The sequence below is a fragment of the Etheostoma cragini genome, chromosome 23 (genome assembly GCF_013103735.1).
Source record: "Etheostoma cragini isolate CJK2018 chromosome 23, CSU_Ecrag_1.0, whole genome shotgun sequence".
Taxonomy (NCBI): Eukaryota; Metazoa; Chordata; class Actinopteri; order Perciformes; family Percidae; genus Etheostoma; species Etheostoma cragini.
The window spans coordinates 7,710,832-7,733,870 of record NC_048429.1 but is presented as its reverse complement, the minus strand read 5'-3'; the positions used below and the strand labels follow the sequence as shown (position 1 = coordinate 7,733,870).

General features: G+C 39.1%; 1 protein-coding gene across 1 annotated transcript in view; it reads left to right on the top strand.

Moving 5' to 3' along the window:
* Positions 1 to 1,717: 1,717 nt before the first annotated feature.
* The window catches only part of col7a1l (collagen type VII alpha 1-like), a 55,249-nt gene continuing 33,927 nt past the window's right edge, over positions 1,718 to 23,039 (top strand). The window contains exons 1-21 of the mRNA XM_034864121.1: positions 1,718 to 1,962; positions 6,921 to 7,121; positions 10,724 to 10,904; positions 11,203 to 11,362; positions 13,348 to 13,441; positions 14,773 to 14,946; positions 15,141 to 15,295; positions 15,944 to 16,073; positions 16,187 to 16,303; positions 16,836 to 16,991; positions 17,476 to 17,592; positions 17,720 to 17,866; positions 17,997 to 18,116; positions 18,480 to 18,638; positions 19,133 to 19,246; positions 19,489 to 19,638; positions 20,169 to 20,306; positions 20,720 to 20,866; positions 21,372 to 21,491; positions 22,220 to 22,366; positions 22,644 to 22,907. Coding sequence (XP_034720012.1) covers positions 7,046 to 7,121; positions 10,724 to 10,904; positions 11,203 to 11,362; positions 13,348 to 13,441; positions 14,773 to 14,946; positions 15,141 to 15,295; positions 15,944 to 16,073; positions 16,187 to 16,303; positions 16,836 to 16,991; positions 17,476 to 17,592; positions 17,720 to 17,866; positions 17,997 to 18,116; positions 18,480 to 18,638; positions 19,133 to 19,246; positions 19,489 to 19,638; positions 20,169 to 20,306; positions 20,720 to 20,866; positions 21,372 to 21,491; positions 22,220 to 22,366; positions 22,644 to 22,907 — 2,866 coding nt within the window. The 5' untranslated portion in view covers positions 1,718 to 1,962; positions 6,921 to 7,045. The remainder of the gene's footprint in view (positions 1,963 to 6,920; positions 7,122 to 10,723; positions 10,905 to 11,202; positions 11,363 to 13,347; positions 13,442 to 14,772; positions 14,947 to 15,140; positions 15,296 to 15,943; positions 16,074 to 16,186; positions 16,304 to 16,835; positions 16,992 to 17,475; positions 17,593 to 17,719; positions 17,867 to 17,996; positions 18,117 to 18,479; positions 18,639 to 19,132; positions 19,247 to 19,488; positions 19,639 to 20,168; positions 20,307 to 20,719; positions 20,867 to 21,371; positions 21,492 to 22,219; positions 22,367 to 22,643; positions 22,908 to 23,039) is intronic.

The window sequence follows — 23,039 nt, the reverse complement described above, 5'->3', positions numbered from 1 at the left end:
TGCTGCTAAAAGACAACCAGGCGTATTGACCTATTATGTAATTTAGACAGGGAAACTATCAAGATTAAAGTGGTGTAAGGTGTGTTAAGTTTATGTTCTCTTAAAAAGGCTAAAGTGCTCACTGAGCCCCAATTTACAGTATCCAACCCTGCTGTACTGTTCAGAGAGATAAACGTACAGAGACACACTCATCTTTGACTGCATAGTGAGAATGTAACTGATTGATGCGCCCTAATGAACTTCCTTAACATATGCTGAGGGTCAGCAGCAGGGCAGCATGTAACTCTGACAGCCCTGAGGCCAAACCTGAATATACCACATTTTGCAATACATCAGTATATCATCTTCTCTGTAGAAGTTCCTCCTTTTATATGATTGGTGCTGCACTCCTGGAGCAACCTTAAGAAGAATTGATGAAAAATCTTGACGCATGAATGGAGGCCTGTCGGTGACATCTGAAAGTCATTCAAACTGTAGCCACATGTAGTTTGACTTAACAACTATGTAAGTTTGACCTACTCTGAACTGCTACCGACACACCACGTTGACATACCGATGTAACATTCACAGTGAGTCACTCAAACGTTATATGCGCTTGATGAAAATGCTCCTTTGCTAAGAGTATATGCATTCTTATGAAGGTTTGTTTGTTGGTTTTGTACAGGTGAATTGAGATAAGACATTGTCATTCTGTATCCCTATGAGAGTTAGGAATGGATGCTGTAGAGTGTTTCAATAGCATCACTGCATGTGCTTCACTTCTCTACTCCATTTTATTATTCATATCCGCCAGAACCCAAACCCAGCTTTCCCAGCCTAAGAGTGTGTGTTTGTGTGTGTGTGTGTGTGTGTGTGTGTGTGTGTGTGTGTGTGTGTGTGTTTGTGTGCGTGTTGAGTTATAGGATGTCAAGACTGACACCCGGCTAAACCCTATTAAACTAGTAACCACATTCCTAGGGTCCATCATTAAAAGTGACCCGCTGCCCCTCAACACAGAGAGACACACACAAACTGAGAGTGGCTTGTAAAACCCGACAGATTCATCATTTTGTTCCTTTTTTCTTTTTGAAGAAGCTGTTTGCTCTGTAAACTATTTTAATTTGGTATGTGTGTGAGTATACAAACCTTGACTACAGAGGTATGTAGAAAATACAACAACACATGCTCCTTGGCTGCGTTTTGGTGCTTTTATCATCTGGTATTTTGCGTATATGACATCAAGTCTTATTACATCTAGTGTTAGGATGAATGGGGAAGTTGTGTAAATGTAGTGTGCAAATGTGGTTTAATAAATCACCACATATTTTATTGCACTGTGAAACAGCCAATATAAACAAACACTATTTGCAGAGGTTGTTTAAGGGCTGTCTACAAGTATGTCGAGGCAGTTATTGGTGGATTTTCACATTTGTTACTCAAGCCAGATTCAACTTACAGTATGTGGGTGATGGCAGACTTAACCTCCAAGTCCTTAACATCGTTTCACTTAACTGCTTATTCTGTTACCCTGCGGTGAAAGCTTAGCTGTCTGTGTGTCTATGTCTCCATGCACTACACACATGCAATGTTGAACAGTAGTAGGTCAAACTCATCAGTAACCCCCCACCTCTCCCTTTCTGTCTCTCTCTCTCTCTCTTTTTATGATCCAACAGGTTACAGCAGCTTCACCCCCACCCCTCTTCCCAAACTTTTCTGCGCTACAGCAGAGCTCAGGAAAGAAACTCTCTGCCATCCATTCACTTTTTACACACATTCAAACACACCCACCTCTTCTTTCACTCAGACACTCAAACATACAGATACGCGCATTGATTCTCATGTACCATTCAGTCGATTGTCTCAATATCAATTCTTGACTTTTTTTGTCCCCTGACTTGGATAACACCTTTTTCTTTTTCCCCTGACGACCATGAAGAGGTCACCTGGATTCGGAGGATAATAGGGATTCACTTGTCTGCATTGGTGAGTGAGATTGTGTGGGCCCATTTTAGGGCTATAGTCAAATTGTTTTACTTTAACTGCACTTAAATATGGAGCTTTACTGGGTAGTTTAGAATTCTCAACTGCCCAGACACCCTTTTTACAGCCTAAGTGTCTGGATTAAGGCCAACACTTTTGGTTCTGAGCCTTTACTGCTGCTTTTTACAATACAATTTCCCCTTAAACAGCATTTCTGTCTGATATTAGTGCTTGCTGTTTGCCCATTTTATTGTTGTCTCACTTCCTTTATGGGATAAGGTACAGTAATTGCTGTTAATGTGCCATTCCACTCATTCTAAGAACATGTGCTTACAAATACACACTCTGCCCATGCAGTGCAGATGTCCTGAATGCATGCACGTGTGTGTTTGTCTTTGGCATGAACACTCTGCTTCTCTGCAGGAGTTAATGCAACATTTGTACACCTCCAAATTCAATAGGAGCATTTAAACAAGATATGCATTTTACAGTTGTCAGCTCTAATGTATTCATCAGAACCACAAAATTATTATTTGCATTATTATGAGTACTTACATGGAAGTTCAATTGTTCGTTGGTGCATACGTAAACATGAATAATAAGATCCTACCAGGTTGTTATAAGAGAGGTGTGAGGAGATAAATCTATGTGAAATGAATACGGGATGTTTTCCTACCATGCATAGACTTGTTTGTGTTGGCTGACTGCAAATGCAAAGTGACAATAAGACAGTGTGCTGATTGTGCTCTTATTTGCTTGTGTGTGTTTTACCTGTGGATTGTAATTTCATTGCACCAAAGACATCAAATATCATGCCTTGTAGGTCTGAGCTGTGTGTGCTTTTTCACTGTTACCAGTTTCCCTATGGGGATAATTCATCCTGTGAAGTGTTGAGGTGGAAAACGCCATTAGCTGATGTGCAGTTAGACTTGCAGGGCATGTGATGTGTGATTGAGTGTGTGTGTGTGTGTTAGTGTGTGTGTGTGAGAGAGAGAGAGAGAGAGAGAGAGAGAGAGAGTGTGTGATTGTGTGTGTGTGTGTGTGTGTGTGTGTGTGTGTGTGTGTGTGTGTGTGTGTGTGTGTGTGTGTGTGTGTGTGTGATAAAAGGAGATATGAAACAGAAGGGGAGTATCAGGGCCAGAGACAAACTTTATTTTGTAACATTATTTAATCCTTTCAGGGCCGCGATAAACTAAAGGTCTTAGATACACAATACAGACGTTTCTTCTTGGCATGGCTGGACAAAGTGCTTGTGATTTTTTTCGGTGTAAGTTCATTGGGAGCATTTTGTCTGAGTATTTGACTCAGGCTTATGGTCATAGACATTGCAGGAATTTCTTGAGGCATTGCTGGAATGATCTGGGAGTTGAAGCATGACTATTTGGATGGTCACATTTTGGATGTCTTTTTATCAGTTGGGAAGTCCTTCACTTTGGTCCATTCTATGTGCAAAAGAAATTGCACATAGTAATCTAGCACCACCATCATACCAAATATTTGCCCTTTAGGTTGATGACCAAATTCCTGCAAAACTAACTGAATTCTAACTCCCAGCATCCTCTGTTGTGTAATGTTAATTAGTAAATGTTAGCATGCTTCAGACTGAACTAAGATGATGAACATGGTTTACATTATATCTGCAAAATATCAGCATATTAGCATCCTGATGTTAGCATTTACCTCAAAACGCTGCTGTGCCCCGGTGCTGCTAGCATGGCTAGATTTGTAGTCTTACTGTAAGTTCTGTAAGGGTGGGTCATGTTTTAAGTTCATTGAATTGTTTCAAAATAATTTGGATGAACTGAGAAACACATCCATGTCAAGCTAACTCCAAGGTTCTTTTATGTTCTTATTTATTTTTGCATGTTACTGCTTACCTCAGGAAACATCTGCCACCTTTGACCTATGATGAGAGCAAAAGAAAAAGCTTTCACAAATTGTTTCATCAAGTTGAAACTGCGTTATCCTGCTGTAGGATAGACAATAACTCTGTATCCGCTGTCATTCATCAAAACACACATTTGTCCTTTCTGCACTTTAGTTATAAGAAAATACATGCAGAGACAGATCTGCATTGGTATGCAAGGGGGAGAGTAGTTTTTTTTGGGCCATGTGACTTAGAGTTCACCCAGCTTTCTCGATTCAGCCTTAAGCCATTCTGGTTTTGTCATACCAAGTGGTGAAATCACACTTAGGAATTTTATAGAATTCAGATAGATTTTTTTATAGTTTTATCACATTAATTTATAGTTGCTCTCATAAGGAAACATAGGTGTTGATGTATTTGTAGACAGCTTGATGGATCAAAAGCCACAAGAAATCTGTCATATTTTCATCTCATGTATAGAAGTTGAGTGGATGCAGATTTTGCTTTGATGTTAGGCTTGTGGATTTGCAAAACCCCATGCCCGTACAGTGCATACACATTCACAGACACTTAGGCACACGTGCACACCTAGTGCAGATGTGTGGGAGTCAGTAAGCTAATGTAAAACATAGGAGCACGAACCATTTCCCAGATCGCAGTTAATGCGTTGAACGTGTTGCTCTCTGATGGAGGTTTATACATTTTAAACAGGATAATATGTTACTACTGCATGATTTCTTTGCCAGTGCATAATCACTTAACTGAATTTATTGCAGCGTTTTGTGTAGATACATTACTGCGGTCCTTAGTACACATTTTGGAAAAGGTTTTTTAACACCCGAAACGTAAGCTGAATTCAAGGAGGAACATTGAGCTGCACAAATGTCGTAAAGATACTACATTACCTTACATATTGCAGTATTCTTCCATATGAAAATTTTAGGTAATAAGCTAAAGCAGCTGCAATGTTTCAAAGGGACTGATTTCCTCCGCTCTGTGTACTATGCCAGGTCTGAAGCCGTAGCCTTTAAGAAAATCTCTTTCGTGCTAACCTGAAGGTTCCACTGTCTGTAAAGGAAGACAAACAGCAGGTTTTTCTGTATCCCTGAGTTTTACTGCCTGGACCTCCATTTGTTCTGGGACAGCCAATACTCTATCTTCATCTTGATTGCTGGGAAGAACAACTGTGCATTCACCAGTGAGACTCCTCTTTCCTGCCCTTTACCCGTCATTTCTTTAAAACCCTGCCAAAGACATTTATCAAGTAAAAAGAAAGCATAGTGTGAGTGTATTGTGCCTTACATGTAGTTTAGAAAAAAAACATGCGTTAGACATAATTTATAAGCAAACATCATTACATTTTGGATTGCAAAAAGTTCACATGGTGCCTTTTTTCCACAAATTTGCAACGGTGGCTCACCAGGTTGTGGTTCTACAATGAAACACACACATATACACAAAATATAATAGAGGGCAGGTGGAAACTATAATTAGACACACTCGGTGTCCGTCATTGCAGATTTGCCATGGGACTCAAAGATTTTGACCAAGTGCACGCACAGGCACGCACGCACAAACTCACACACACACACACACACACATCGGAAGTGCTTAGCCATGCTGCCTTGGCCTTAGCTCTGTAGATAATCAACTCTGCAGTGTGAGTTCCATGGCATTACAAGCCCTCAGGGAGTTTAGATAATCCTCAGTCTGGGACAGGTGCACACTGTCCAGAGGTTTGGTGGACCATCTTTTGCACCTGTAGAATCCCACAGAGCTTCCTTGAAACTGTCATGCCACTTGAATTTACTGATTCTGTGGTGGAATGTGCATCTCTTCCCTTCAAGCTACTTTAACCTAAGGTTTTCCAGTAAATACTGTTTTGTCCTCTGTCCAAAGAGATTATTCATACAGCAGCACAAAGTTTGACTAAAAAGTAGCATAAATTAAAGCATTGCAGCCCTAGATTGCATTGCACCCCAGAACGGTCAGGTTCAAGTCTTGATGCATTCGGCTCTTCAGTAATGCATGATGAGACACTTTATCTGTCTTCCTCATAAAATACATTTACATATTTACGGCTTTAGCTTTTCACATGTATTAACACATCATGTGTTTGTCTGTTGGGAAGCCAGCCCAGCAGTTATTTATTTTTGGGCCTTATGATTTCAGAGAATTAAGTAACTAAAAGTAAAAAGAATATGGTCTTATCAACACAAATTTGTAAATCATACATGGTCTTAATAGCAGACATATAATTAATAAGAATTATAATTAAGAAGAAGTTAGTTTATAAAATTGTTTTTTTTCCAGTAAAAACTACCATAATGTTCTATTATACCTATTCACTATTGTTTGGTCCTGTTCTAAACTTAGCCTATCCCACCAAGAAAATGCCAGTAAACACCTAGAGGATTGGATAGCTATGCCTTTGTTTGTATGGAGCAAATGCAGGTACCTTCAGAAATAACTCATTTCAGTCTAAGAGATGTCAAAGGATTATTTTTTTCATTTATGAACTGTATCAACAGTGGCAAGGTCAACCTGCAGGTTGCCATGTGAGACCTTCAAAACTGATTATTGGGGTAAAACCTTTAATGTTTAGACTTCCCAATAGCTGATTTAAATAGCTGTGTTATATTGAACAGCATATTGGACATTGTTCACAGGGACTGTACACATAACGATGGGAGCGAGGACAACATCATACTGACCTAATATACCACTGGACTGCATTTTTACCAATAACTGAAGAAAAAAATGTGGATTCATTTTTGATTGTGAAGATAATTCCATGTAATTGCAGATAGTAATCGATGAAATTCAGTTGCACACAGCCAAGTGTCATTTGAGTTTTATTGACATGACATGAAACATTGACATGTACATTGTATTATGTGTTATCAGGCAGAAAGTCTGCCGCCCAGGTCAAAACTCGGTAACAAGAATTTCTTCCTTGTACATAATTGTACTTAACACTGGAGGTATGCAATAAAACTATAACTCAAGAAGAGTCAAGAGTCCTTTACAAATTAAAAATGGCTGATTTGGTTTTATCTTTGGGTGCCTCTAATGACTTTTTTTCTCTCTCTAGTCATCCGTCGACTTTCAGATAAGAAGAAAGAAGACTTGGAATTGATGTTTGTGAAGTGGAATTCAAGACAGGGATTTGTGAAGAGAAGAACTGGGTGGAAGAGCAGGTGATCGAAGAGGAAGAGGATGTGCCGCTTTTCTTTGTGGATCTTTCTACTGTCCCTTTCTCTTACCCATCAAAGCATCACAGCACAAGCTGAAGGTAACGGTTGCCTATTGTACACCCAATGATCAAAAACACATACATGCAAATACATGCAATTCAATAATTTGCTTAATGTTCCTACTTCTTATTGTTTTCTTCCACCCATATAGCACCAAGTAGCTTTTTCTTTACTTTTTCTACTCTCTAACTTTTATCAGTCATTCATTTATACAAGATTTCAGTCAGTGACTCAATACCTCAGTCACCTGTTTGTTCTGGTTTTCAACCATTCTGTCTAATAAGTGTTAAATACAGCCTTATGGCACCATCAGTTGCTTAATTCTAAATCAACACAACATGTTTGATAGTTGGCAATGTGCACAGCTCTATGAATGATTTAACTTGGATGCTCAGGCCAAAGCAAGGGCAGGATCTTAATGAACGCAGTCTGTGCGAGTGCTCCATCCTTAAATCTCCACACATGGGTTGGTACACAGGGCCAGACACTGACCCAGCTCCACTTCTACTCCAGACTGTTTCTATTTGGGGAATTTAAACATCTGTTAGCCTCATGTAAAGTACAGCACTCTGTCTTTCAGCCTGTCAAGCCCATCCCCTCAATACAGATCATTGACCTCAGGTGCTATTGGATGTCGCCAGAGGTCAATCAGCCAATCAAAAGTTAGATTTTTGTATCCACCAGAAATGTGGTTGGCAGAAAGTGATTGTTAAAGTTGTTGGGCAGAATTATGATATAAATAGTCCAGGCTCATTATTGAAGTTACTGCTCCCTTGTAACTGTTATCATTGTTTGTGATTGCCAGTGTTAATTTGCATCTCGTCACATCACATCATAAGACTGTCTGTAGCAACCCTGACAGGCCTATTGTTTCATATTACACACGAGAAGGGGTTGATTTCAAATTATTAAGCAGACTGATACCGTACAGCTTCATCAATTTATGTGTTTATATCAACAATGGATCAAATGCCTGTGTGCAATCATGTGAGGAACCCTCAGAGAATTATCATTCAACTCGACAACTCCATGGGGCTTTTTAGCCTCTTTTGGGTAAGGGATTTGTTTTTTAAAGCCCTCAAATTGACTGTCAAGTGGCCATGAACACAACTGCAGATGAATATTCCATTTCTGTTGGATGTGTAAATATACTGTAATAGGCATTTAACATGTAGGCAATAACAACTTGATTACTTTATTTGGTGCCAGCGGAATTAAGCTATAAACACCACACTGATCTAGCACCTTAAAAAGTTATTTACTTAACTTATTTACACATCCAGCAGACATGGAGCAGCGCCAGCATTCACTTGAGCCTTGTTTCTGTCCAACCAACAAATGTAGGCCCAATATTCACTCTTATCCACGTGTTGGTCCCCACTAACTCCTAAGTAAAATATCTGACTCTAGCATTCTTATTCTGCTGTTTGGTGCAGGTAAGGCAGCCCAGAAAGATGCAGGAATGCTCTCCAGAGAAGAGGTGGGGTCTTTAGAGTCAGTCAACATGCTATTTGATGTACTATAGAGAAAAATAATGCAAGACACACAAGACTACTAATCTGCAAAAGTTTCTGAGCCACCTAAATGATCTTTTTACGTAAGAATCAAATGGAGTTTGTTTTAATGAAATCAGATCAAACAACCTACTTTTTTAAAACATTACATAATGGCTGACTATAATAATAAAGTACATTTGATGAAGTAATGAAACAGTAGTGATGACACAAAGATATTTGGGAAAAAAAACATATAAACAGCAACCAGTGCAGAATCGGTCCCTCTCGTTGACCCAGGTATCAACTAATTGGCAGCCAGCTGGTTTTTAAAGGCTATGTGGTTCTTTCAATAGTCTTTTCACTACATAATGGACTGCATTTAATTCAAATTATTAGCACAACATTATGAGCAGAGTAGTAGACTGACTTACTTGTTTACATCCACTGACTGACGGGGCAGGTACTGTGCATCACTGCAAACAGATCCTTGGGGAAAGAATGTGTATTTGTCACATTTAATTTAATATTTATGTCCTACACATTGTAGCTTCTTTGTTAATTACTGCAATTACTTTTTTCTTCTTCTCAAAAGATGAACTTTTACATCCATATGTCTGGATAAAATCTAAAAGCTGACGGCTTTTTTTTTCCTCTTTTCTCTTGATTTTGTTTACACGGATTGCAGTAGTGCATCATTATTTCTTAGGCATTTTCTTTCCTGGCAGAATCTTCTGCAGCATATGCTACATCTACAGCATTACTCAACGGTGTCTAAGAGGTGTACACAACCTTTGACATATCAGCATAGATAACCTTCAAGAAAACCATTCCTAATCCCTCAGCATGTGTTTTCTCCTTATCATTAGCATGTGGTTCTCACTTGCCATCCCAGACAGACAAATGTCTGGATAATGTATCATGCTTTCCACCTCAGTCTGTGTCTGTCCTAAAGAGACCAGCCTCCAGTGGCTTCCTTAAATAAAGTCTCTACTATGTTTTATGTGCTTTTACAGCAATCTATGGAGTAGAACATGTACCACACAAATGGAATAGCAACATGTGTATGCAAGTGTTGTTGGCTGCCTATAGTAGGCTCAAGTTAGGATGGAGAGGATGAACATTGCTGTATCCTGTTACTTTGCATCAGTGAATCCACGATTGATAAATATATGACACTAAAGCTTCCATGCAACCAGAAATAGTAGTTCAGTACCAGAGAAGGCTCGAAAATATTATTCCCAATGATAATAATATATAATATTTTTTTTCTTTGGTGTGTGGCCAGAGACGTACAGGTGTGTGAGGGAGAACATAATGTAAGGTCGCCATGGGCTGGAGACATATGTCTCCCCCAGTGAATCCTGGGATTGCAGCCAAAGAAAGAAGGGCAAGATAATAGAGGCGGGAAAGCTCTATAATGAAATAGAGGACAGCAGAGAAGTTGAGTTATCACTTACAGAACAATCAGTGGTGCCTATCTCTTATTCATGAGCCTAATCAATGCTGTCGTCACTGTGGTTTATGCATATGTGATGCCAGAATATTGACTTGAGAGAGGGTTTGCACACGCAGCAGATTTCTGTGTGGAGTGTGTGCGTTTGATAGTACAGTACTGTAAATCTATGAGGGAATGTGTGCAGTCGATTTGCGAGAGCTTATGTATGTGTGAGCATGCATGTAGTCAGTGCATCAGGTTACCTTTTTTTCCGTCTGGCTTTTTAACTCACTATTAAAACGCATCTGAATCCTGTCAAACGCACTGATCCTTATATTAAATCCTTGCTTGAGCGAGGGGACTGACCCTGATTTTGGGTGTGTTTACCTTATTATTCTAAGCGTTCCTCATCGCTGTACTAAAGTTTTATTGCTGGAGTGCTAAGAATATTGATAGTCTCTTTGGCTCACTTGTGTCTCATTAAAAATTCATGGGGATTTGTGTGGTGCTCTGGCCGCATAACAGAAGCAACTTAAAGGAAGAAATATCATCACGGTGGAACAAGACTGCCACCTGGTGGTCTGTGTAGGAAGAAAACATAGCTCTACGGCTTAATTACCAGCCGTACTCTTAAACCTTAAAAAAGATTTACTTTGGATACTTTGGATTAATCATGTATTTCACACTAATTCATAATTTTCCCCCTCAGAATGCAGAACGGTGGTGCAGGCAGACATAGTGTTTCTGGTGGATGAGTCATGGAGTGTGGGCCCGACCAGCTTCTCCAATGTCAAAGACTTCATCTCAACCATGGTATCCTCCTTCCAGGACAAATGGGTGGGAACTGAGGGGGTCCGCTTTGGAGTTACTGTCTTTGGGGATTTCCCAAGGTAAAACTCAAATATAAACACAGGAACAACATATCAAAAGTAAAAAACAGCACAGACCTAATTTACTTATCACCATCAAGCTTTTTTTCAACTTTATGACAGTTGAGTGATAATCCGAAAAACTAACCATGTTTCAAACCAAATGATTTATTGACTTCTTTTTTGTGTTATACAGAGCATTTTCACGTTAAGAGTCCGTGGAACTATAATCAGAGAAACCAAACAAACATACACATATACCGATGTTTGTATTCCATTATAATACAGTTTTTGATTCCTGGTAATCCTTTCCTTGCAGGATGCGGATTGCTTTGACAGACTACAGCTCACTGGAGGATTTACTCAGAGCCATCAGAGACCTCCCCTATGAGGGTGGATCCAGGAGGATTGGCGATGCCCTCCAGTTTCTGGTTGACCCCGTGTTTAGCCCTGTCATCAGGCGAGACCATGCCCCAAAGGTACAATACTTCAACCAGGGAAATGGGAAAACCCGTCCAGGGTGCCATATGACTCAATGTCGTTATCGCAATATATTGATGAATATTATATCTATGGATGCAAGATATATCGACTCAATATCGTTATTTTAATTAATTCAAAGTGTTGCAATAAGTTTACAATATTCAGTTTATTTTGTGCAGCGCTTTGTCCCATCCATTGGTTTTGTGGCTTAGTTGTGTTTGATTTAGATTTGCATAGCGTACCACGTGTGTGCATATTTTGACAGACAGTGTTAGTAAAGTAACTGATAGATACAACAAAATGGAACGAATAAGAGAAGCAAAAGAAAAGTATCCTGTTCTCTTTATTTATTGTATAATGTACAACCAGTAAAACATGTCCTGTTCTGTAGACATGGTCATTATTTATCCATTCATGTTGAACCAGTCCATATGACAGTTTAAATAAACCTTGTGTTGTAAGAAAACGTGTTTCTTATAACTTTATAATTTGTTATGAATCTATTCTGATGTGTTTTTCTGTCACTTTTGTAATTTCACATATGTTTAAAAAATGTAAAAATGTATATTGATATTGCAATAGTCATAATCAATATCGCAATATCAGATTTTGTTAATATGGTGCAACCCTACCCTGTACCCTTGAAACAGTCCCACTGACTGACTACACTTACTGTATGTAATATCAAGCAAGAGCAAAGGTAAAAACTGCAGGGCTTAAATCATGTTAAATGTATGACGAAGTGTGGACACAAGCAACAGGGACAGGATTGGTTCAAAGACTACTACTTCCAGCCGGAAACTTTCAGGCATATGCTGTATGTTCTGGCCCTTTGTGAAAGGAAATGACTAGTTAGAAGTCTGTATGTGTCATCCAAAGAACATTGTGGAAAAAAACAAAACAAATTCCACACCACTGTGAATCAGATTAAACGGTTTTGCTGTATGCCTGTAATACAAACAGAGACTATGTATGATGGAAAGTAACAGATTTTGCTTTGCTTTAGTTTGTTGTTTTGCCCTGCGGTAGAAGAAAAAGAAACGGTGGATGCAAAACATGTTTACCTCTGCCATTGATTTAACATGCTCAATCTGCTGAATGGCTGTTGATAAGGGACGACTAGTCCCAACAGTGCCATACACACTTCAGAAAGTCCATTCAAAGATACTCATGATGAAGATTAACCTGCTTTGTCACAGGGTCCTTAATAATTATGCATCAAATATGTACTGGTCTTAACTTTGGCCTCTTGACCCAATCACAATACTAAGCAACTTAACTAAACTTGTTTCATAAGTGTCTCGTCAAATATCCAAATGCTCCTCCAACAGCTCTCCATTTCTGTCAGCTAAATTTCTCTGACAGTCTTTATGTTGTAGTGTAGCATCAGTATGCCACACAGCTGGTTAGCATTCCAATCAGCTCTCTATGTCTGAGTGTGCGTGCAAATCATCTTGCAGAAGCACACTTGACGTGGGAAGGCAGAGTATTGAGGATTAGGCTGATCTATTGAATTGCACAGTCAGAGCACATGCAGAAAAGCAGCTACATTCTCATATCAATGCTTTCTAGCCGCCTTTTTTATTGACTGAGGGATGAACTGTGAATAAACTGAGTACATTTTACTTAATGGTCAAATTATCACTCTCTGTTGTAAGCCAGCATCATTGAATTCCACTTTTTGGGTTCTTTGGGTTTGATTTATTTAATGTATTTAATTACGCACTAAATCATTCATTTAAACCATGTCAAAAGTCCATGGGGGCTTTTTGAGCATAACTGTTTGCACGGATGTTATTTTTACACAAATAAAATGTTATTTGGAGGGCGGATAAACCTCCATTGGTGAAACGCGTTGATTTAGCAAAACCCAAACCATTTTCACACAAATAAAGGTAGATCATTGCGTGAGTAAGATTTTGTTTACTACATTTTAATAGCTTTGCGTTGTAGTGATTTATTCTGTTTCAATCCTGTACAGATTGCTGTAATGATCACAAACGGACGTTCAGACGACCAGGTCGATGCCGCAGCTAGAGCTGTAGCTGATAATGGGATTTCTCTCTTTGCAGTAGGTGAGTGTGGAAGTTAGTATTGTGAATTCCTTGAACATCCCCACTGCAGCGGTCCCTCACATTTTATCCGAGCTCTGCCAGCTTATCTACAGTGTTTGCAGTCAGAAATGCATGTCCTGTACATTTGAATTCATTGGATTCAGTGTGGGTATTTGTGAGTGTGCGTGAGCTTCTTCTTTCTGAGTGCACTCATGCACTGAATATGCGGAAAAAATAAATATGTATTCATGAATACACAGCGCTGTTTCTCCACAAGTATACTTACACATATCTTACCCTCTTTCTCCTACATAGACACACACACACACACACACACACACACACACACACACGCACACACACACACACACGCGCACACACACACACACACGCACACACACACAAGCCCACAACTTAATCCCCTTAGCCGGGAGCGGTGCAATAATTACTGCTCATTAGCCGATGGTGTGCTAATCGCACCCATTTTTCATTAGGCGATTCTGTGTCCCCAAACTGCACCTCTGACAATGAGGCTTGCTCTTCTTCTTCATCACTCCCGCAGAGAACCTGTACAGCCAATATTGCATTGATTGCACCAATGTACAGATACTGTATATGCAGCATGTTCTGTTCATACACACAACTTGGATGAAAACAAATGCATGGGCACCTGGATAGCTCAGTTGGTAGAGCGGGCGCCCATATGTTGAGGTTTTCTCCTCGACGCAGTGGGCCTGGGTTTTTGATTACAGCCTGTGGCCCTTTGCTGCATGTCATTCCCCCCCTCTCTCATCTTTCATGTCTTCAGCTGTCCTGTCAATAAAGGTCTTAAAATGCCCAAAAATAATCTAAAAAAATTAATAATAAAAAATAAATGCACATTAATCTTGCTCAGGTGCAGATTTCAAGAGCAATTGTGAATCAACTCTCCCAAATGAATTGCAACATGGTTGATTGCTTCTATTAAGATTTATGCTTCATTACTAAATACAGTATAACGTTTTGAGACCAGATTGGGTCTTTATTGGGTGTTTGTCAAGGCCCACTTCCACAAACGTAATCCTTACAAACACACACAGTGCCAAAACTAGAGATAGGTGCCAGAGAGAGTTTGATTAAGCCTTTGTATGTCTACAGTTTGATTTGTATGGGTATGTACATCATACAATAAAAACAAAATCAATTGAAATGCCACAGCTCCCGCTAGTGGCGTCTATAGGAAAGTATGTAAAGAAAATGCAAAGAAAAAGAAAAACACTACAAAAGTGTTGCTCTGCAATTGTGAGTTACTTGTTTAAAGCATTTAAGTACTGTTGCTTTGTCTAAATTGTTGTTTTTGTCTATGTTACCAGGTGTTAGGGGAGCTGATGAGTCAGAGTTGAGGAGGATTGTGTCAGAGCCACCTGAGGAGCACCTATTACTGGGCACTGAGTACTCTTTTCTTAAATCGATCCTTCCCAAACTGTCCCGCAGAGTGTGTTATACTGCCTCTGAACCACCCCTTCCTGTGAAAACTACCCTGCCTGGTGAGTTAATAGATTAACATGCAGTATGAAAACTTAAGTTTTTATATTGAAAAATTGTAGTTTTAAAGTATAATAAAAGGATTAATAGTGTTCTCTTATTTCACCCTGCGCTGTAGTTTTTTCTCTTTCCGACATATTTTACATCCAGACTTACTTCCTTTTATCCCTCTTTCCGTACCGCCTCTCAATCCTAGTTGAAGAGCGTGTGGTGGGTCCCAGAGACCTGCAAGTTAGCGAGTTGGCCCACAGTTCCCTCAGACTGACGTGGAGCCAGGCCACAGGTGATGTCACAGGATATCGTCTCCTGGTCCACCCTCTCAGCTCCAGTGGACACCAACAACAGAGACAGGTGAGGGATTACGCGTCTACATGATGGTAGAGTGCTACTGAGCTGGAATGTGACAGAGCATAGTCATATTTAGCTCCTACAAAACAATCGCTACAATTGTTTGTCCTCGGCACTGACTTTTGATCAAAACAGCATGTCACCTTTGTGACCAGCATAAGTGTTGAACTAAAATGCAGTGAGTCATCTCTCTTTACAGCCTGAGTCATTTGTGCAATTTCTTTTGCGCACCACTAAAGCTTGCAACAGTGTTGCATTATTGGGATCAGCATGATGCCCATTTCTTCACCAATACAGTATCAGCAGTTCTGTTTGTGCTTGTTTATTGTTGTATAGTTGACCCTTGACAGACACAGATAATTATTTTACAGTACCAAATAAGGAATATATTGGATTATGGTATGAAGCACAACGGGCGATCTAATTTGAATTGAGGGTATTGGACAGAAGTGTAAAAAAATCATAAGGATGCTTGTGATTTACTGAGTTAGACACTCATATGGGAAGTGAAGATAGGTATTCAAGTGCACATTTCAGAAGTCTATCTCTGTCTTTTCATTATAGTCATCCCTTCACTCTACTCTCTCTTTCTTTTCCACACAAACACACACTAAGCTCCTCTCATTCTGCTGTCTTTATTGTATGTAGCAGGTTGATCTGAAGGCAGATGTGAGCACAACGGTGGTGACAGAGCTGAGTCCTAAAACAGAATATTCCCTCACTGTCTACGCCATCTACCCCAGCCTCATAGGAGACTCTGCAACAATCACCATCCAGACAAGTGGGTGTTGCTCATGCATTTTTTTTTTTTATACCATAGACAAATTCGTCTGCATATTTGTTTTGGATTTTACTATACCCTGCTTCCCTGAGCAACATGTTTCTGTCTTTTAGCCCCTCTGCCTCAGGTGTCAAACTTCCGTGTTATTGAGGAAGGACTGTTCTCTCTGCGCCTGGGCTGGACGCCTCCTCTAGGGAGGATCAACGGATTTATGATCTACATCCCAAGATGTATGCTAACATTAAACTACGCAATTATTATAATTTTACAACAGTAGACAAGCATAAAATAAAAATAGAGTTTTAAAGATGAATTGATTCATCGATTTGTTGTCAAATGTTAAACACTTTCATAATTGATTATTCGGTTTGAGTCATTTTTTATAACAAAACAAAAGTCAAAATTCTCTGATTCCATCTGCTTAAATGTAAATAATTTCAAGTTATTTTCGCTCCTCTATGACAGTAAATGGAATATCTGTGATTTGTGGACAAAACAAGACATTTAGAAAACAATGATAATTTTTTTTCTTTTACCATTTTCTGATATTTTATAGACCAAACAAGTAATTGATGAATCAAGAAATTAACCAACAGATTAATTGACTGTGAAAATAATTTCTAGGTGCATCCCTGTATAAAAGTGTATTTATTAATGTATACACATTTTTTATAATTATTGTTGTTGGTAAAAATGCATTATTTAAATATTTGAATGCATATTCATTTGGTATTGATTCCTCAATTGATTTTAACTCTGCAGCCAACCGACCTGGATTTGCTTACGAGAAGCTGCTTCCTGGAGACACCTCTTCTCATGTGATTGACAGCCTGGAGGAGGATAAGAAGTATACTGTCAGTATTTATGCGGTTTACCCCCAGGGACCAAGTGAAACGGTTTCAATAGTGGGCAAGACATGTAAGTGTATCAGCTTTAATCTAGATTAAACAATGACAGGAAAAGAGCTTAGATAGCTGTAACTAATAACAGTTGCAGGACAAGGTCATGTGAAAAAGTATGGAACATTCTAAAACAACAGAATTAAACGCCGAGGTGCAGTACCATAACATTTCCACAGTACTGTGCTGTTGTTCTAGGAAGAAATACCAGCATTATGTCTGTTACACAGACTCTCCTGTATCTCTATTTCATGGTATGCTACAAAAACATCTCCTGAGGTTTTACTTTGTTTTGAATTTATTGAGATTTGTATGTAGATGTTTGTTTTGTTTGTTACTTTAATTGCATTACTTTAAATCTCCCTTTTCTCTATCAAAAATCAGATTAAATAACTTTCAATCATTATAAATGATAACTAAATCAACTAAAGTGAAATATTGAATGTATGTGTGTGCATATGTTGTATATGTCATGTTTGTGTGTATATGGATGTGGTACACAGTAAAGCTGGTACGAGTTCAGAAGTTCCTGGTCCAAAACGCCACCACAGATACTGTCCAGGCGAGATGGACATCAGTTAAGGGTGCCACAGGATACCGTCTGACATGGGAATCACCAGGTACTGTTGTTAACTGTTTGCTACATAATTGTACACAAGGGTGTAGCAAAGTGGAAATGAGCGTGGTTAATGAAATAAAGCCAAAAAGTGTGATATTAGAGCCTCTGTGCCTCTCTGTGTCTTTCAGACGGCCACATTGAGAATGTTAACCTCGGGGACAACTTTAACTTCTACATGATCCAGGGCCTCCACTCAGCCTCTGAGTACACCGTGACCATCAACCCCATCTTTGGAGACATTGAAGGGCCTGTCACCACCACCAAAGTCAAGACATGTAACTAGCATGCTTGCTAGGAATTACCAAAATAAAGGCATGAATGGTTACAATTATAGACCTAGGCAAGATTAGATTGAAGATGGCCTTTTTTTCTTCCTCTCTGTCTGTCTTTCTTTTTGTGTGTTAGTGGAAAGCAGTGCAGTACAAACCTTGAAGGTGACTGCTGTGAGCACCAATACTGCTGATCTCACATGGAACAGTGTCCCAGGAGCCACAGGTTACAGACTGGCCTGGGGACCAACTCCTGGTGATTTACACTTTCTCTCTCTTTTAGACTTCCAGTTTTTTTATACGATATAAAATATGTGGTATCTGGATCTTCCAGATATATGCATGACTTATGTCGTGTCTCATGACTCTTGTTTATCTAAATTATATCAATGATGTGAATCCACAGTTTCAGGTAACGGCTGTTTCATTTGGTTTCCAATTCACTTTTATTTACAGGGTCAAATCATAACAGAAGTTATCTCAGGACACTTTACAGATAAATTAGGTCAAGACCACACTCTATAATTAACATAGACCCATCAATTCCCTCATTCCCTCATGAGGAATAATCAAATGGAAGGAAGAGTGACTGTACTGTCAATGTTAATGTTATTTTCAGAGTTTGTTGGTCGGGACCGTCCCAGGCAGATTGCTCTGAATGGCAGCACCACAGAGTACCAGCTGAGGAATGCAGCCCATGATACTGAGTATGTCCTGTCTCTCTATGTGCTGTTTGGATCTGTGGTGGGGCCTGGGATCAGTGCTACCTTCCGAACTTGTGAGTACCAGTATTCAATATGTCTCCGATCCAACTGATGTACCTGAGGTTTAGGACTGGCTATAATGCTATGTTATCTTGTTCTTTTTGTCTAGAGTCATCTCATTCATTCAGATAGTAGCATGCAAAGGCCAAATATAATGACACAATGGTTAAGTTGTTTACACCCATAGACATAAAGTATGTTTTCTATCTATGTTTTCACCTTTGTGGTGTCTTTGATGTCACAACAAAAAACACTTTTAGTTTTTGTCATAGTGTTCTTCTCTTCTCTGCCACCAAGCTCAAGCGTTATGTAATGTGTGTCCATATCCTTCGTAGAACATCAAATATAAACGGGTCATTTGTATTGAGAGTGCCCTGAGATCAGTTCAAACTCTTTAAAGAGTAACTTTACACCTGGATGGAAAATAAATTATAACATTAACAGTCATTAAGAGTGTATTTACACAAACAAATGTAGGTTATTCATGTTCCATTTTCCTTTGTCTCAGCTCCGTTAGGGTATGTGTCCAACTTCAAGGTGTCATCCTACACCAGCAACTCCATAGCTGTGGAGTGGAGTCCCATTGTTGGAGCTACTGAGTACAAACTGTCTTGGAAGACAGGTGATATAATTAGCCATGTTGTTCTTTGCTCCATAACAATATGGGGACTATTTATATGTTTAGGTCAATGAAAGAAACATTCTGTTTGTGTACTTGTCATACAACCTGAATTAACCTTTAAAGCCTTTGTATTTTGTTTGTGTCTAAAAATGTGAATAGGAATTGAGGGAGTGACAAAAATATCCCACAGTTTCTAATAGTGTGTTTTGTGTATTTGTGTGTCTGTACCTGCATGCTTAAAGGTGATAGCAACCCTCAGTCCCATTACCTGGGCCGCAGTGTTCTCTTCCATCATATCAAAGACCTGAATCCACAGTCTACCTACACAATCACCATCTGTGCAGTGTACGGCAACTCAGAGGGACCAGAAATCTCCTTATCTCAGCTCACAGGTACAGGAAGTGAGCTCTCACACACTGAGGTTTATTTTAATTGATCGTGATTCATCTTTAGATCTAAATAGCTCTGTGCAGCTGTGCGCTCCAGTGTAATTAAATGGGTAGGGACAGTGAAGTTCCTCATCCCGTGCCACAGCAGCCTCTTGGTGTCTTGTTTGACTGACAAGTCATGTACTTTGTTCTTCCCACTTTAACCACAGCTCCTGTCGTTGTCACTTAAAGTCTGTGTCACCGAGACCAAGCCAGCAGAGCTGCTATCATTTTATCACTGTCACTGTCAAAGTTAGTGTGTTACACCAAGCTTCAAGTTTAATACTCAGACAAATGATAGGGTGTGCTAACACAATCTTCAGCTCAGAGATTTTGGATTGCTCTAAATTGAATGATGTTTTTTTATATTAATTTAAATGCATCATGATTGGAACTGATTACAATGTTGAAAGAAAAAAAATCTTTTTGTAGTGATTTTTTTGAGATCGCATTTGTTAAATCCCTTGCCATGACTATATGTTGTTGTTTTTTAGCTGCTGTTTCAGACTCAGAGCTTATCCAGGCAGTGAGGGAGGTGAAGGTTGTGGACATTGGAGTTAACTTCTTCACTCTGTCCTGGAGGAAAACCCCAGGGGCATCTGGGTACAAAATCTCCTGGATCCCCTTCCTGGGTAAGGGACCAGCAATACATTCAACCATGTGGGCTTACAACCTAATAACCACACATGTGCATGCATGCATGTATGCACACAGATGGACACCCGCAACTATTTAATTCATTACCTACCAAAGTGTTCTTCATTTAGCTGCACTTCAACAAATATATCTTTGACCAATAACATAATCTTACATTTTATTGACTGAAGATATTAAACATTTTTGTGATATTGGCATCATTTTTTAATCATAACAATGTGTTACTACCATTTTGCATGATTGATAATCATTTGTAGCTCCTGCAATATCACTTTTCAAACTCCTGTGGCTCATGGCAATAGAATTGTAACTGTAAATGAGCACACAGCAGTATTGTTTCACACTCTTATTATCTCTACATGTTGGATTTGATTATTCCCTGCTTTAGGGGGTGATGAAATATCCCATGTGGTATCTGCTGCTTCCACCACTTTTACCATCCACAAGCTGCAGGAGAGCTCAGCGTATAAGATCCAGGTTTCCTCCATGGTGGGCAATAAGGAGGGAAGCCCAGTCCTGCTCACTGCACGAACCTGTGAGTCCTGCTTGCCAAAATCATTGAGGAGCAGTATGATATGTTCTCTCAATCTGAGGTTTCATGTAGACATTTATACAATTGTACATAACTCAAATTGATAGCTTAAATTGGTAAAAAAATAAATATAATTTTGCTTTAAAATCTTCTGTTGAAGTTATGAAAGTTTGTCACTTTAAATGTATCATTCATCACAATCCTGTAGTGGACCATATCTGATATAAGCCTACACAGTTTTCACTCTGACCTTGAGCGTTTGTTAAGAAGATAATCATTGTTTTCAGGGGCAATATTGACCTTAGTAAGCAGACTGGCAAAGAGTCTGCATCAAAAACAGCTTTATTTATTTGTTGGGTCACAAATAGCTGCCGACTTGCATCATAATAATCCCTGGCTTCTTGTAAAAACAATCCAGATGAGTTCAACGTGCTGTACGATTTAGTGAATCTATCAAATATGGCCCTTGACTTGTACTTTGTATTTTCAAAATCCATGTGTCTTTCAGTGGATCTCCCAAAAGTGAATGGCTTTGCTGCTCTAAATACTTCAGAGAGCAGCACTGTTCTGAACTGGACACGTGTGGCTGGCGTTTCTGGATACCTTCTCTCCTGGAGGCACATCTCAGGTAAGACCAACTTTTACCCTTCATTTAGCATCACGTTAACATTCATGCAATTTTCTGTTAATATTACCCAAAAAGGTTGAATTCCCATACAGTGTTAACTGTATTACATTGTGCATTGAGCACTGTTATAAGCATTGCTTTGTTTAAAAGAGCCCTTGGTTTAAAAATAAGATAGAATCACCAGAATCATCAGAAAAATAGGACAGAATCAATCTACCATGTAAAAGAGCATACGTAGCATGCATTGTGTATTAACTATCAGCATAACCACTCTTTTGTTGAAAAGGGAAATATTAAGAACAAATATTGTTCATGTTTTATGTTACAGTGTTGTACAAGCTCACCTTTTCTTTGATATGAAGTCAATGTAAAATTAATAGCAAAATATATACAAGTGAGTTACTGTGTTGGAATTGATGTAATAACTTGTTGCTATGGTTGTTATTTTGTCTACTTTGAAATGTATTACACAAGAAATCAATAAATGTTCAGGTGTTGCTTAATTACCAGTCAATCTATTCCCACTGAACCACAGCATAAAGCAGTTTGGCCTTTTATTAAATCATTCATCTCACACATCATTGTATGATGACATTTTGATTGATTATTTGAATTGAAAATCACCATTTTGTTTTATTACTTTAGACACATGTATTTCAATATGTAGTCATACTTTTACTGTGATGATAACTCTGCAACCGTAACTTCTTCTTTGTGTTTCTTTTCAGTGTTGGAGACAAAAACAGAGACCCTGGGACCTGGTTTCAACTCTTTTATGATCAGTAATTTGCAGTATGGAAGAACCTATATTTTTACCATCCGACCTTTGTATGGAGAAGTGGAGGGCCCTATAAGCACTATTTATCACAGAATATGTAAGACATGACTTATTGTAAATAGTTTGATAAGCTCTCTGAAATATCCACAAACTTTTATCTGGTATGCTTCTATATGCTTATTGATTGACCAAGATATACTTAATATGGATCTATATTGTTCCACACATTTGCTCATAATTAAAATACTCTAATTGAATATATTGATAATTTTGTGTTAAAGGTGCTCTTAGCGATGTCCCGCGTTTTTTAGGCTACAACATTTTTTGTCACAAGTTTTTTGTAATCAGTCATGTCATGTCTCTGTGCATCTCAGTGGGACAGGATGGCCTGGGGGTGACAGTCGAGTCTCTGGCAGCCACAGTCACCCCTCATGTCACGACTGCCTACGTCACCAACACTACCACACATCACACATCCTCCAGGACCACCCGACACCCCATTGCTGTGGCACAGCCTAAATCCATAACCACCAAGAAGCCTCCGAGTCTGCCAAGTGTCACTGAAGCCAAAGCAGCTGAAGTCACCTTCTTTCAATTAACCACACTTAGTGCAGAGACAACAGCTGCACCAAGACCAGGTACGGTTTATATCAAAAAAGTGATATTGCTTAAGTTTTATGATCTACAGTTAAAGTGTTGTACCAATTTATTAAGAAATAGAGTCTTTGTGTAGTTTTAAGCCCAGTATTACCTTGTTATATATTCAATGG